The following is a 16565-nucleotide window of genomic DNA, read 5'->3' on the forward strand; positions in this document are numbered from 1 at the left end:
CTTGAGGACTTCGTGGTCCCTGTTGTCATGGACAAGGAGCCCACGTCAGTGCCCTCATTCTCTCTCAGACAGAGCTGGCTGTTCTGCAGGAACAGGGTCTTTCATTAGGAGGCCAGGTCAGGGTGTATAGGCATTTGGTGTTCAAAAAAATCCAAATTGTAAACAAGATCCTAGTGTCACATACAAGGTTTATAGCCAAACTGCAGAGTTGTGAAGATTATTTTTTCTCAATTATCTCAGGATAGTAACGTAAATTCCTCTCTCAGCATTTTCTTGCTTGAAAACACAAATCCAAATGTAAGCAAGCAACTCTGAGATCCATCTGCCACCTTACTGCTCACTCTGGCCGACTTCCCGCTAGTCCAACAGACCCCTGTCTCTGGTGCCTGGTAACGAAGAGCTGCTTAAGGAATCTTCAGCGAACGAACGTGCTCGCAGAGGGCAAATCCCACTCTAGGGGATCCAGACTCGTGGATCCTGATATGCATGGTTAGAAGCAAGGTCTCCAGCTGCTTCCTTGCCCACTAATACAGGGTGGGATGCCTTTCTGACATTTCCCTCTAGATCCCTTTTCCCTCGGGGAGTGGAGAAACTGAGGCTCTGCAAGTCCAGTCCCCAAACTCTGAGTCCTCTGCTGCCTTCCTTTTCCCCACAGTCTGGAAGCCCTTGTGCTCGTATCCCCCTCCTCTTCGGGGCCTTCTGATTTCCTTCTTGATTACCTCTGGAGACAGCACTCCATCCCCTCACCCCCAGTCTTCCCACCGGCGCTGGCTGTAGGTGCCATCCTCGGGGCTGTTACCAGTCTACTTTAAAATAGATCCTTACCTTGGGAAATCTTTCTTTGTATACATGATTCATCATTATTATTTCACTGTCAAAGGAAACTGGGGATCGTCCAGGACTAAATAAGAAAGAAAGAAACAACTGTGTTACTTTAGTGCCATGGAACTACCAAAAAGAAAGATGCCCATCTCCAGAGCCCCTGGCCCCCGACTGTCTGTAGTAGGCACACGCTCCCACCTTAATGAGTGCTGATTTCTAGAGCATTCCTTATTCCTGGAGCTGCCAGAACACCTTGTTCAGCTCAAAATGGTGACATCTGGAGCTAGGATACCTTCCTGTAAGAAGCCTGGCCTTCACAAAGGCCTCTGCCACGGCCTGAAAAGGCCTAGAAAAGGAGGACACTGCTCCTGAGCACACTGGTGGCTTTCCTAGGATGACCTCTCTGATAACAGGACTCTCTGGATCTTCTTCGCTTTGGCCAGTGGAGTTGGGCATACCCCAGATGTTCTAGGAATCAAATCAAATCAAACCACCACCAAAAGAATCAAAGAAAGACAGTGTATACCTGGATCTTCTTCCAAACAGGCTACAGCCAATGGGGCTAACTTGGGCTCTGCCTTGGTGGATGAGTGAGCCCAATTCAGCCTGTAGTGAGTTATAAGCCTGGGTCATCTAAATCTTCCCCTTTACCCCATGTGTGGTTACATCTCCTTAAAGGGTTTCAAAGTTTCAGCCACATAACTGAATGGGTATTTGGGTCCTGCCCAGTTGGGTGCCCCTGACATGTGATCCCAGCTGAGCTAGGTTCAGAACTGATCCTCTGCCTTTCCTCCCTGGAGTGGAACACCATCTGCCTGCTGCATCAGTGCACATTACCAAGTTTTTTTAAGAGTGATATAGCAGGGATTTCCCTGAGGTACTGTAATCCTCTCCATTTCAGATGGCCTAAAGGGTACTCTTTACTCTGTGTGGCTTGTGGAAAGCACCAAGATTCAGGTATTCCTCTGTGTGAGACAAAGAAAGGCCCTGGATCCACACTTGACACTCACTCATTTGTATTTCTGATCCTTTGCACTGCAGTCCTAGTCATCATCTTCATCAATCTCTGAACCTGAACCAGTCTTGGTGGTCTGGCTCAGCTCACTCCGACACTCTCAGTGTGGACGTCACCCGAGGGGATTCTTCCTGGGAGACACCTCTCCTCTGGGCCCCCACCCTGAACATGTTAGCCAATTTATTATTTCCCAGGCACCCTGGAAAGCTGTGCTCAGTCATTACAGCCATGCTCATTTTAATCTCCATGTCCTTCCTTAACCTGGAATTTGGCATAGATTTTCCAGCTAATGACAAAGAGCCAATTAATCTAAGGAATTCACAGATAACTCAGTTGTTAAGGTTTGTTTGGTATGATGAACCCAGGTGGTTAATGGGAAATGAGGAAGATTCAGATGGGCATTTAATTCTGCTTCTGCAATGGGCTTCTTCCCCAAGTCAGCCACAAGTGTCCTCAGCAGCAACTTTTTTAGCTGGCCTAGTTCATATCCCCTGGGCCTCTGGGTTCTGCAGCCAGGTAACCATCAGAATAAATGATACCATTACTCTCCTCTTACTAAATGGATTCTAAAGTATATTTTCACTGCTAACTACTTTCAAAGGGAAAAAAAGAGGGGCCACTTGACAGCATCATCAGGTACCTCTTGGGGTGGTGAGTAGCGCTGTACCTGAAGCCAAAAAGGGCTTGAGCTTCACTGGTCTTGACTCACTCAAGCTGTGCCAATGTGCTAGGCCAGGGGCTGCCAAACTACAGCCGGCAGACCAGATCTGGCCCACTGCCTGTTTTTGTAAATAGAGTTTACGTAATGTCTGTGGATGCTTTTGCACTAGAACGGCAGAGTTAAGTAGTTGCCACAGAGCTTCTATGGGCTACAAAGCCCAAATTATTTCCTATCTTGTCCTTTATAGAATAAGCTTGCTGACTCCTATGGTGTGCAAATAAGCTGAGTGCCACAGGTACTGGGGCCTTAGGCAGAGAGCACCCCTCACCTGAGGCTGCGGGAGCGGGGCCGCATGGCTGGTGACTGCCGTCCCTCCTCATCTGGTACGCTCTCTGTGCTGAAGTGCTTCGTCAAAAAGTGCAGCTCATCGGCTGTAGGCTGGAAGGGCAACTGGTGTAGCTTTTCCTGTGAGGAGCATGATGACTAGAGGGGAAAACATTAAAAAACAGCGTTAAAGACAAGTCTAAGGGCAGTCCCAGAATGGAGAAGGACTGAAAATGGTCTAGGACTTCCCAGTCAATGTCAACTCAAAGTCAAGTCAAAGCAGGCATCCTTTCCCATGCTCCCTTTAGCCTCCACTGTGCACGACCCCGTTCATCTCTACCTCTTTAGAGCACTCAGTCCCGAGGAAGCCAAGATACCAGAGTCCTTCACAAGTCTTGCAGGGAGTTGAACCCAGATGTTCAGGAGATTCAAGAGCTCCATAACTACCTAGGGAGCCTCTTTAGGTGGCAAAAAGCAGGTTCTTCTGCATGAACTCTTTGCCCCCAATGAAGTTTTGGCTAGTTGGAATGGCAAGTAATTAATAAATCATGCATCCTATTTTAGGAAATGTTTTAGGTATGCCCTGCCTACAGATGACATCCTCATAAGTTTTCCCTTCCATAACCTTGGGAGAGCCCCTGGGATGGCTCAGTAATGTTTCCTTTTGGCTCTTATCCAAATGACAACTGGCTTTGCTGAGGCTGTGAAGGTTGTGTCCAGACTCTAGGGACACTATAGGCAAGAAAATCCAGCAGGGAAGAAAATTACTTTTAGATCTGGAACCCAAAAATTACACTTGACTCAAAAATAATTAAGAAGTCTAAACATGGCCCAGTGACTGAGGTTCCAGACAAGAGCCCACTGCCAATCACAACAGACCATGAAAGGCAGTGAGCTGAGCTCCTACAGGCATCCCCACAGATGCAGCTCTTGCTGTGGCAGCCCCATTCAGCACCCCGATCAGTGAATTCTCCATACCTGGCAAAACTGTCTAAGAGAGCAGGCAAGCCTAACACCATCAGCTCAATTTCTGTTCACCAAGTGATGAAGGATCTGGGGTTTAAATATCTAAATCCATCGAGAGTCAAAACTGCCGCATCACGTTGAGAGAGCTCCGTTGCCACATCTAAGCCTCAACACCAAGTGAGAAATCAGGATTTTTTTGGCTAACAGTGTACACTTCTCTCATGGAATGCCATAATACATGAAGTTGTAAACAGCTTGTGGAAAGTCTCTACAGGGCTCTGTCTTGGCCACATTTTTATAAATGATTTAAATAGAAATTGTAAAAAGTATCTTCACCAACCTACAGCTAATATGAAGCAAAACTGGCATTTTAAAGTATCCCAATAAAATAAGCTGGAGCAACTGGTTGATTCTATTAAAATTTATTAAACAGGAAAATATATGTACATCACATAATATGACTCTTACTTTGGGTCTAAAAACATAACTTGTTTGAGTAAAGGATTATGGGGAAAAAGGTATTTACTAGGGAAAAATCTGAAGCTGAACAGTTGCCAAAAGACCAGTAAGATCTTTGGATTAATTTAAGAGGTCAAGGGAGGTCTAGGTCAAGGGAGGAAATGATACACCTTTTACCTGCGTGGGATTCATGAACATAGGCAAACTGAGCTGAGAAGACCAGAAGAATGGTGGAAGACATGGGGAACCGGTCACCCAGTCTGTGGCCTAATTTTACATGGCCTGCAAAGCCTAAAATACTTACTCTTTGGCCCTTCACTGAAAAAGTTCGCCAACCCTGTCATCTTGGCTTCAATTAAAGTTGCTCAATGAGGAAGACTCATTTTAGGGTCAGTTGTGCGTGCTGTGTTTTAGGCTAAAACTTTCTCTAAAAGAAACACAACTAGAAGATTTAGAGACAGGACCAGTCTTTTTGCCAATATGCATCAAACTTGAATATCAAATAACAATCATTCTTCCCTTCTTGTTTTGAAAGAAAATGATGAAAAAGGAGGTGGAGGGTCTACCAGGCCTTTGGGACATAGGGGAAGTTATCTGCTCTTGGTCGCACTTCTAGAAATAAGGTAAGGGGAGCAGGGGAAGCGTGCGTAGGAGCCCCCATGTCTGGCCTCACTGGCAAAGTAGAAGTCTATCCTCAAGCCCTCCTCTGACTCCACCAGGAAGAAGTGACACCCAGAGAGCATGCTGGCTAAATCTGTCCAAATGCATTCAACGGATCTGGCCATGGTTGTTAAGGGCCATCAGCCCTCTGCCCCAATCAGCCTCATCCCCAAGCAACCTCTGAGTTTGGCTTTAGAGGAAAAGTTGAGAACCACTTCGCAACACTGTATGGGTACGGAGCAATAACGTTTAGGAAAGTATTTTCTCAGGATGAAGGAAGTATGGCCAGATTTGGCTACTTACTGAGACAGTAGAGCTAGGAGTGTTGGTTCCATAGCCTGAAGAAGGCAAAGAGGCCAATGACCAACGCCGTCCATCAGTCCTATTTAAGAAAAGAATATTAGGCAGTTTCTACAGGACCCCACCCTGAGCCCAGGGCCTGCCTGTCTTTCCATCAGCATTTTTTGGGCAGTTAGTTCACTGGTAGGCTCTTCCTTGTCTCAAGACAGTGCTGCTCGGTCCAGTACATGCTTTCATATCTCTCTCCTACAAAGGGCTTACTGTTGGGTATTTAGGAGTCCATAATTTTGAATAAGAACATCTGTTATGAAATACTGTAGTTTTGGAATAAAAATCTTTGTATTCTCAACTTATTCATTTTTAGAGAAGCAACGACAGAGGACTCCATCATAAGGCATCATTATAAGGAGAGAATTGCCACTGAAATGCAGCGATTTCTTTTTTTGAAGGCTCCACGTGAAGGGCTCTTTGGTCTTCCCCAGGCCACTGAGTTGACACCCAGGAAGAAGTGGACCACCACCTGGGTCTGAGTATAAATCAATCAATGCAAATGTTCAAAGGCTACCCTAGGATCCATTAGGACCCATAAAATCAGTCTTTGAGAATGTTTGCTAAAGAGTGACAGTAACCTTACAAAAGTGGAGTGAGGTGGCATAGCCTTGGCTGTATATGAGACTTTGGGGCAGGCTTCCTGCTGCTCTTAAGAGGATGCACCCTAAAGCTCTCCACAGAGAACCATAGTTCTTTGCTTTGCTGTAGAGGAGAAAGAGCAAGCAGGTATCTGGTTTGAAGCTTTTATAACATGGACAAGTGATTCTTTCCTGGACTGTGGGATGTGCTGCTACACAGTGCTCTTTCTTGTGGAGCTTGGGGGTATAGCCTGCTCTGGCTGAAGCTGGAGAAAAACTTCTTTGCTGCTACTGACAGAATCTTAGAATATTAGCAGTGGAGGACCATTAGCAATGGAGGACCTTTAGAAGTCAAGTTCAATACCCTCAATCTTTGGAGAAAACACTAAGACCCAGAGATTTGGGTGATTTATTCCAGGCTTTCCAGTTAACAGTGGGAGTGGGGAGGCAGGGAGGAAGAAGAAAAAAGAAGAATCAATTTTGCTAGAGCTTCTCCTTTTGAAGCATTTCTCCCACCCCCACCAATACCTAACAGCTTGTCCTACTGTGTTCTATAAGGGGCAGCCCAGGGTTCCATGCTACATGCACATGCCTCAGACTTCATGCCACCCAGGCAGCCAGCTCTGCTGGAACCTAGTCTCTGAGGCAAAGAAATGTCCAGGAGGCTGCTCAAATATGATGTTCTCTCTGACCTCTCTGTTGGGTCCTGGGAGTTCTATACAAGAAAGCAAATCAATTCCAGGAAAACAGAACTCAGCAAAGATAGGACTAGTCTAACTCCGGGAGGGAGTTCCCAAATCCTTGTCAAATACACTTTTTCGCAGATTTTTCTTCTTTTAGATAGAAATGGAAACCAATTGCATGGCAGCCATTTTTCTGTAAACTGAAGAGTAGGAGCGACCAGAGTCAGAAAGAAATGACACTATAGGATGTCTCCATTTCCTCTACCTGGTCATCTCACTGGGCAACTGAGGAAAGTTCTGGGAATGAGGGTGACTTGTCACTAGGCTCAGAAGCTTGGAACTAAGCAATTCCTGCCTCCAAGCACAGGAGCTCTGAGCCTCGGTTCCAGCAGGTAGAGGGCCTTAGGGCCCCTTTGCTAGAAATGAAAGGGCAAATGTTCACACCCACAGTCAGAGAAGACTCATCACAACCAGATCTCACCAGGCACAAAACCACAAACCATTCCGTCTGGCCATGCATAGCAGTTTCCCAGCCCCTCTCCCCATCACGCCCGCTATTACCTGTCTGTTCTGTGGCCATGGCTGTAGTGAAAAGACACATATTATAGTGAGAATCAAAGGGAATCAGAGAGACTGATCTGTTTGACCCCTGGCATTTGGTCTAGCTTGGCAGAGGCAAACCTTCCACTTAGGAATGTGTGGAATTTTGAAGAGAAATAGTAGGACTGATGGGTCTATCCTTAGTGTTTCATCAACTCCGTCTTTTGTGTGATATTTCAAGCTAATGTGATCCTATACGGCTCAAGCCTGACTTCAGTAACCTAGGAAACACACTTCCTGAGTACCCTGTTTGGCAGAGTTGAAGTCCTCGTCTCCACCCCCACCAATACCTAGCCGCTTTTCCTATTATGTCCTGTAAGGGGACAGTCCAGGGTTCCATGTTCCATGTACATGACTTAAACCTCATGTCACTTAGCACAGACCTGTCTGGATTTCAGTGGTAATACCTGATCCTACTCCTAAAGCCCAGGGAATGAAGTAGATACAAGGGAACCAATGGAACATGCTATCCCCTCTGCCTGGAATGGTCTACACACCTGTGTCCTCACTCCCAACATGGCAGGCTCCTTCTGATCCTTCAGGTCTTAGCTTCCTAAGTCAATCCTTCCGAGCGGCCTTGCACGACCACCCAGGATGGATTGTGCAGCCCCATTCCCTTCCTGTGCTTTCATGCAGCATCATGTTCTTTCCCTTCATGGTGCTTATCCCAGTTTATAACACCTATTTGTTTGTTTGCTTGTTCATTATTCTTCCCCAGCACTCATTCAGTCAATAAGCACTGACAGAGTGTTTATTATATACGAGGAGACACAGCTTTTAACATGTTAAGGCATCTCTATTAAAGGTGCTTTGAGATTCTGATTGAGGGGAGATAGAAAACAAGCAAATAAGAAAATATCAGGTACTGAAAAGTATTAGTTTGAAACTAAAACTGCAAGATGTGATGGAGAATGCTGAGGAGGCTCCTTTATATTGCACGGTTAGGGAAGGCCTTTCTGAAGAGTTGACATTTAAGATGAGAAATGAAAGACAAGAATGAGGTAACTAAGTGAAGATTTGAGAGAACAGCATCCCTTGCAAAGAGAACAACAAGTGCACAGACTCTACTAAGTTTCAAGCAAGTAGGGGCTATGTCTATTTTGTTACCACTACACAACTAAGTACTCAGCATAGTGCCCGGGCCTACTGGGTACTCAGTAAGTATTTACTGAATGAATGGGAAATGACTCAATGTCACAGGTCCTGCCGTCCCAGCTTAGACCTAATCTGAGTCTACAGTTCACACACAGTCAAGGCAGGAAGTCTGGGATAAGTAAGAATTTCCAGCTGGGCTGGAAAAACAAACACATCAGTCCAGCATATTCTTATACCGTAAAGTGTTCCTACCTGGATCCTTGGTTAACTAATTGGAAGTTACATGGGGTAGGATACATGAGTCCACGGGACAAACTCAGATGATATTTGTTCTGAATAAGGCAACTGGGTCAGGAGGGGCACCCAAATTAGTCACACAGAATCCTGGAGAGGAAGAGGGAGGATTTCTTTTGAGTTGTCATTTGAATAGTGAGTTAATGCTGTTTCAAGGAATCTGCTCTTTTTATCTTCTCTCTGTAAAAAAAGTCATCTAAGTATAGAAACTGCTCTGGCTTCCAGCTGTATATATCTTTCTCCATCTATTAAAGATTCCAAATCTGGAGCTGTGATTGTTCTAGTGGTCTCAACGCCAGAGACTGACGCTAACCAAGAATATCTTTAAAAATAAAATCAAAGAACATGAAGTTTGCCAAGAAAATTTTAGAAAATGTTCTGAACAGTAAATCATTTGTGTATGGAACCTTGCTAGGTGGTTTGAATGACTCATCTCAGTCAGCTCGGTACCTCTCCAGAGGCCAGGTGTTACCCTGCAATAGGCTGAGCTGCCAGGATTGTTACTATGGGCCAGAGATAAGTTTATGTCACTTCCAGAAAGGGGTGAAATGCATGGAGGAATATAAACATGGCTCTGTAATGCACCAAATCTTTCTAAATTCCTGGGAGGATAAGTGAAGACCCTCCAGTCTCTTTATCCCCAAGGAGAGAGGAATATAAGGCCCCTTCTAGCTCCTTGCAAGTGGTTGAATTAGAGGACAAAGAGTGTAACTTGGGTCCTCCTGGGAGGAGAGCCCGTTTTCTCATCTATCATGCCAAGACAGCTCTCAATCAAGAGTATAATGTTTTAAGACATATCCTCAGGAAACCAGGGACTTTTGCTTAGGATTATAAAAATATATCTACTTCTAATATCTACTCACTCATTCCAACATTCAAACACACATACCTAGAGCATCTAGAAAGCAAAACTTGAAGAAGACAATAATGACCTGGGCAAGGAAAGCAGGGAAAGAATTTTGATGGCTGGTACCTCAGGTAACACACTTGGAAGGGCAGTGCCTCAAAGGAGGAAGGTGACATTTAATTGACATTCTTGCAAGTGCCACACATGGCAGTCATAGAGGAGGTTTTCTATCAACTTACCTACGGGCAGGAACAAAGGAAAAGTGAGCAGGTGCATTTGGAGAGAAATTCCGGGGGCTGTCCAAGGGACTGTTAACTGCGGACAGAGAAAGGAAAAGAAACCCTCCATGAGGTTTGCTTCTCAGGAGGGCGGAGATGACCTTTAGGGAATAAATATTCCCCTAGCATTGGCAATGAGCACATATGATTATTTTTTTCAGGCCCACCATTAGTTCAATGATTATCTCTTTGTAAAAGTTTGGCAGCCCAGAGGTTTCTCCTTTCTTCCTAAGTTGCATGTAGCCATCTATGTCTCTCAGATATTCATTCTGGATCCAGCAGCAACTTGCCAATTTCCTGCTCTCCTAGGAAGACCTCAGACTCCAATGTGCCTAATCAAGTTAACTCAACTATCCAAAAGCTTGAAGAACTCATTCAGCGCAGACGGCACAGCCAAATACTAAAATATTTCTCAAAGGGCAACAGAACTACTGGTCCAAAAGTCTCTTATACATATATCTCTGTACACCGCATCCAAGGAGCCAACCCAGAAATACGTGTGCTTAAGGGAAACTGAAGTTCTCAGGTAGGGACTTAGGAGAGCAATGCTCCTTAAAATAGTCCATACACAAGGCCCCCAAGCATGCAAAACATGCTCAGCCTCCTTGCAATGTAGGAATTACCTCCATCTATTTATTAGTTTTCATATGTCCCCTGGAACTTGCTAACTCACAGCTCAGAAGCTTTGAACAAAACTGTGTGCTTACCTTTCCACTAGTCACAACAGTTCTCGAATTTAAGCCTGCCATATTTTTCTGGTCTAACTTCCAGCTGGGGGCTGGTATTTAGGAGGCCCCAGCTGGAAGAAGCTGTCAATATGTCTCTATCCAAAAGGCCATGTCAAAGAAAGCACCATACTCCATGATGCACTGACCACTCCGCCATCCTTGCCCACCACCCCACTTCTGTGCTCACCTCTGTGAACCAACATCAGCTATGAGGAATTGTAGTTATTCAGAGGGCTGGTAGTTTGGCATGCCTTGGGTTTTTCTTGGACAGTTTGTTTCCTGTGTGGGGTATGGATGCTCCAAGATGCCATGAAGCCACCCAATTGTTTCCCATTATCTCCATCCAACAAGGCCTGGTTAGCAATCAGTATCTTTCTGTACGATATAGAGAAAACCAGCCTCTCAAACAATGCCACACTACCCTATGTAGCACCTCTGTATCAATTATATAAAGGCACTCTCTTTAGGAGAAGTAATTAGGAAGAGGCATTTTCAGCTTCCACCTATCCCCTTGACTGGGAGTCTCAGTGAGGTGCACAACCTTATGCAGTAGATCTGCTCTCAATCTAGTACCGGCTCTGGGTTTTCCATGCTCTGGGTCTAGGGCTATCCCCTATGATCTGTTCCCATCTCCTGGCTAGCAGAGGCCACCATGGTGCGAGAGAAGTGATTTGGAATAGTTGTTTCCTTAGCCAGGCTTTAGGAAGGATCAGGCCTCCTCAGAATTATCAAGGCCTTCTTTTTTAAAAAATCTCCATTCTTTTTAAATAGTGTCATCTCAAAGATTAACGAGTACCCTCAGTTTGATCCTTGACATGTTGAGCTAGATGTCTTTTTTGGTTCCCAAAACTACCCAGCTATAGCCTCAAGGAAATCCCTGGGCATGAGTGTCCTACAAAGACTGGCCTTCCAAGGACCAGGTGTGGTGCTGGTTATAGGGTAGAACATGTAGAATATTCCAGGTGCTCATAGTAAAGGTAGACATTCATAGAAACACACATGTCAGAAATAACTAACACTTAGAGGAAAAAAGAACTGTAATAATAATAATAATAATAAACAGAGCTTCACTGAGCTGTGAGAAAACTTCAAGCAGCCTAATAATCCTTAAAGGAGAAAAGAATGAGGGATACAGAAAAAATATTTTAAGAAATAATGGCTAACAATTTTCCAAATAACAATTTTCCAAATTTGATGAAAGAAACTATAAATCCACATATCCAAGAATCTCCAAGAACCCTAAGCATGAGAAAGAGGAAGAAAACTACACCAAAGCACATTATACCCAAATTGCTCAAAAATCACGACAAAAAGAAAAATTCTTAAAGCTGCTGGGTGGTGGATGGGTAGGGTAGAGTGGGAAAGATGTTATATACAGAGGAACACAGGTAAGGATTCTCACTTAAAACAATGCAAGAAGAAAATGGAGCAGTATCTTTAAACTATGGAAAGCAAAACAAACTTTACCAACCTAGAATTCTATACCTAGCTATTGTGTAATAAAGAATTCTGTGGCCTTTTTCTCCAGTTCCTGGGAGTGAGCCTCTAAATTCTTAGAATATCCTAAATGATAAGAGTGTCTTCGTTATTCATGGTGGGGCCTGACGGTTGATGCAAATGAGATGACTCAGGACGGGGGCTGGCCATGCCAGAAAGTCTAACCACGTGATTAGGGGTTGAGGCTTTAAGCCATTTGATATTAGTCTGACCTCCAGGGAATGGTGGGGGTGCTAGACACTTAGTTCTATCACATAGCCAATGAGTCAATCAATCACGCCTACATAATGAAACCCCAGTAAACACTCTGGACACCAAAGCTTTGGTGAGCTTTCTTGGTTCTGAAAGAGTGGCGTAACCTGAGTTCATGGGGAGAAGACACTTCCTGGAAGCTTCACATGTGGAGCCTTCCCAGACCTTGCCCTGTGAGTCTCTTGTTTTGGCTGCTTCTGATTTGTATCTTTATTGCTATAATAAAATTGTATTTGTAAGTACAGTGCTTTCCTGAGTTCTGTGAACGATTCTAGTGAATTATTGAACCTGAGGAGGTAGTGGGAACTCTTAAATTTGTATCCAGTTGGTCAGAATTATGGGTGGTCTGAGAACCCCTAAGCTTGCAGTTGGTATCTAAAGTAATGATAGTTTTGTGGAGGATTGTGCCCATAACCTGTAAAGTTTGGCCTAATTCTGGGTAACTAGTGTCAGAAGTGATTGCACCGGCAAAAACATTTTTAAAAAACAAAGGTGAAACAAAGATCTTTTCAGATAAAAAAGCCAAACAAAATCCTCAGCAGCAGACTGCACTACAAGAAATGTTAAAAAAAAAAAAAGTCCTTTAGGCAGAAGGAAAATGATACCAGGCAGAAACATGGATCTACACAAAAGAATGAAGAGCAATGGAAAAGCTAACTACATGGGAAAATGTATAAGATTTTTTCTTATTATTTAAATCTCTTTAAAAGATAATGTTTAAACAAAAATAATAATGAGGTAGTGTGGGGTTTATAACATATGACAATAAACAGCTTGAAAACAATAACATAAAGGTCAGGAGGGGAGAAATGGAATAGTATTATTCTTATACTATATGTGAAGTGGTATAATATATGGTGATAAGTTAAAGATATACCTGTTAATGCAACCACTAAACAACAAAGAGTTATAGCTCATAAGCCAATAGAGGATATAAAACAGATTCAGAAAAAACATTCAACCCCAAATAAAACAGAAAAAGAGCAAAAGAAGAAAAAACAGATGGGACAATTAGAAAACAAACAGGAAGATGATAGATTTAAACCAAATCATATCAACAACAATAGTAAACATAAATAGTCTAAAGGCCCCAATTAAAGGCAGAGATTGTCAGATTGGATTAAAAAGAAAAAACCTATTAAAGAAACCAAATCAATATTAACAATCTTCCAAAAAAGAAAACTTCAGTCTCAGATGTTTCACTGATGAATTCTACCAACACTTAAGGAAAAACTGATACTAATTCTCTAACAATAGATTCCCACCATCTAGAAGCTGAAGAAATAATAAACAGATCATAACAAGCATTCCTTCTAATTGGCAAAGCTCCAATAGACTTTTCAAAAGATACTATTCTGGGGCCGCCCTGTGGCCAAGTGGTTAAGTTTGCGAGCTACACTTTGGCAGCCCAGGGTTTTGCCGGTTCGGATCCTGGGCACGAACATGGCACTGCTCATCAAGCCATGCTGAGGGGGCATCCCACATGCCACAACTAGAAGGACCCACAACTAAAAATATACAACTATGTACCAGGGGTCTTTGGGGAGAAAAAGGAAAAATAAAATCTTTGAAAAAAAAAAAAAAATACTATTCTGACACCAACTGGGTGTACTGCAATTCAATTCTGACACCAGCCAAATAGAGTTAGAACAGACCCAACAGGTTGAGGGCAAAGTCCTCAACAAGACTGCCTCACTTCCCGTACCAGTCATAAATCATGGGGGGAGGGAGGTACTCAGCCACCTGTACTTCTGACCTACTTACTATAAATATGGAGGCTTCCACACCTCCTCCCTCTAGGTTCAATAATCCATTAGAACAACTCAGAGAACTCAGAAAGTGTTATGCTATATTTATTATTACAGTTTTATTATAAAGGATGCACACAGGTGAGGTCAAGGAAGGAATGCAGAACTCCTTGTGCCCTCTTCCTTGTGAAATCAGGGTGTGTCACCCTCTCAGCACATAAACCAGGAAGCTCTTACTCTGAGCTCTGGTACACCTATAGTTTCCATTGCGGTTTCCCTACATAGGCATAACCGATTAAATCATTGGCTGCAGCGCTGAACTCCATCTCCAGTTCCTATCCCCTCCCCAGGATGTCGGGCTGGTCCAAAGTCCCAAGTTTCTAATCATGCGGCTGGTCTTCCTAGTGACCAGCCTCCATCCAGAAGCTGTCTAGGGGGCCACCCTGAGTTGCCTCATTAGCATAACAAAGACACCACTCTTATCACTCAGAAAATTCCAAGGTTTTTCTAAGCGCTGTGCCAGAAACTTGGGATAAAGACCAGAGAAATTGTTTATTATACCACATATGTTAAGTCCTAAAAAGTCTGTGCTATCTTTACTGTGTTTTCTCCACTTCTCCAATATTCATTTTACCTTAAAAAGGCCAAAATTATTAATATGAAGGTAGTGACAATAAAATCAATAATTGGAATTGGTCTTGTTTTGGGGGAAGATTAAGATGTTAGAATATTAACATTTTGAAGAAAATATTTAAACTGATTCTTATTACTTACTTACATTCACAGTTCTGACTCCAGAAAAATCACACCATTGAGAAGAACTCTTTCTTAAAAACAGCCAGAAATGACTCAAAAGGACAAAAAATCTGAAACAAAACCCAGCAACCCAGCAAGCAGGCCTGAAATTTTCAACTTTACCAAGCAGTTTAGCAGTTGGAGAAGACAGTTCAAAGGCAAGTAATCACCCAACCCAGAGAAATGAGTTATAATGAAATAAACAAACCAACAGAACTGAGAGCAGTTGACCTTGAACCAGTTGCTTCACTTACACAGTTTAACTAGTTATAAATGAATGTAATTATATAGCAAGCACCTGTGTAAACACTATCCAGATTAACAATGCCATCTTTCAAAATCCCTCTACATAATCCTTCCAGTCAAACCCCTCCCCTTCCCAATAAAGGCAAATATTACCCTCGCTTCTATGGCAATCATTTCCTCATAGCTTTACCAACTAAGTATGTATCTCTAAATACTCAAGTTTAGTTTTTTCTCATACAATTTAAAAAACTGACATATAATTCACATATCATAAAATTCACCCTTTTAAAGTGTACAGTTGAGCGGTTTTCAGTATATTCACAAAGTTGTGCAATCATCATCACTATCTACTTCCAGAACATTTTCATTACTCCAAAAGGAAACTAAGCTGTTAGTAGTCACTTCTCACTCCCCTCTCCCCTAATCCCCTGGCAACCACTAGTCTACTTTCTGTTCCTATGGAATTGCTTAACCTGGACATTTCATAGAAGTGGAATCATATAGTAAGTGATCTTTTGTTGTCTAGTTTGTCTATTTTTAAACTTTATATAAGAAAATGCCAAACTGTTTTTGCAAAATGGTTGTACCAATTCATACTTCTACCATTAATGCTTAAGGGTTCCCACTGTTTCATATACTTATGCACACTTGGTTTTGTCACTTTAAGCCACTTTTCATGTATAATGGTATCTCACTGTGATTTTATTTTGCATTTCCATAATTAACAATGAGATTAAAGTATTTTTTTCATGTATTGATTAGCCATTTGGATTGCTTACGTCTCTTAGCCATTTTTCAGTCATATTATCTTTTTATTTTCTTGTTTGCTGGAGTTCTTTAAATGTTCTGAATCCAAGCCCTTTGTCAGTTTTATTTTTTAAATTTTTTTGAAGATTAGCCCTGAGCTAATATCTGCTGCCAATCCTCCTCCTTTTGCTGAGGAAGACCAGCCCTGAGCCAACATCCATGCCCATCTTCCTCTACTTCATATGTGGGACACCTGCCACAGCATGGCCTGCCAAGCGGTGCCACGTCTGCACCCAGGATCCAAACCAGCAAACCCTCAGCTGCAGAAGCACAATGTGCCAACCACTGCGCCACTAGGCCGGCCCCTCTTTGTCAGTTTTAAGTGTTATAATTATCTTCTCCCACTTTGTGGTTGCCTTTTCATGATATCTTTTGATGACTAGAAATTTTTAATTTTAACGTAGTCAAATTTATTAAGCTTTTCATGCCCTTTTAAAAAATGAAGGTATATTGAGCCAGTCCAGTGGCGTAGTGGTTGGGTTTGCATGATCCACTTTGGCGGCCTGGGGTTTGTGGGTTTGGATCCCAGGTGCAGACCTGCATACTGCTTGTCAGGCCATGCTGTGGCGGCATCCCACATACAAGTGGAGGAGGATTGGCACAGATATAGCTCAGGAATAATCTTCCTCAAGCAAAATGAGGAAGATTGGCAACAGATGTTGGCTCAAGGCCAATCTTCCTCATGCTGATGCCCCCCCCAAAAGGTATTCTCCTGTGTACCTTCTAAAAGTTTAGTATTTTATCTTTCACATTTAAATCTACAATTCATGTATCAAATCATCACATTGTACACTTTAAATATCTTACAATTTTATTTGTCAATTATACCTTACCAACACTGAAAAAAAATCTACAATTC

General features: G+C 42.9%; 1 protein-coding gene across 16 annotated transcripts in view; it reads right to left on the reverse strand.

Annotated features, from left to right (window-relative positions):
- MAST2 (microtubule associated serine/threonine kinase 2) overlaps positions 1–16565 on the reverse strand; it is a 210942-nt gene that overhangs the window by 25645 nt on the left and 168732 nt on the right. For 8 of the 16 annotated variants that reach the window (XM_023630698.2, XM_023630701.2, XM_023630750.2 and 5 more), the window contains 5 exons: positions 9595–9670; positions 7081–7101; positions 5211–5289; positions 2827–2981; positions 826–901 (listed from right to left, as the gene is read on the reverse strand). In XM_023630698.2, coding sequence (XP_023486466.1) covers positions 826–901; positions 2827–2981; positions 5211–5289; positions 7081–7101; positions 9595–9670 — 407 coding nt within the window. The remainder of the gene's footprint in view (positions 1–825; positions 902–2826; positions 2982–5210; positions 5290–7080; positions 7102–9594; positions 9671–16565) is intronic. The other 8 variants (XM_023630719.2, XM_023630711.2, XM_070260037.1 and 5 more) reach the window with 2 other exon arrangements.

This window comes from Equus caballus, chromosome 2 (genome assembly GCF_041296265.1).
Source record: "Equus caballus isolate H_3958 breed thoroughbred chromosome 2, TB-T2T, whole genome shotgun sequence".
NCBI classification, from domain to species: Eukaryota; Metazoa; Chordata; class Mammalia; order Perissodactyla; family Equidae; genus Equus; species Equus caballus.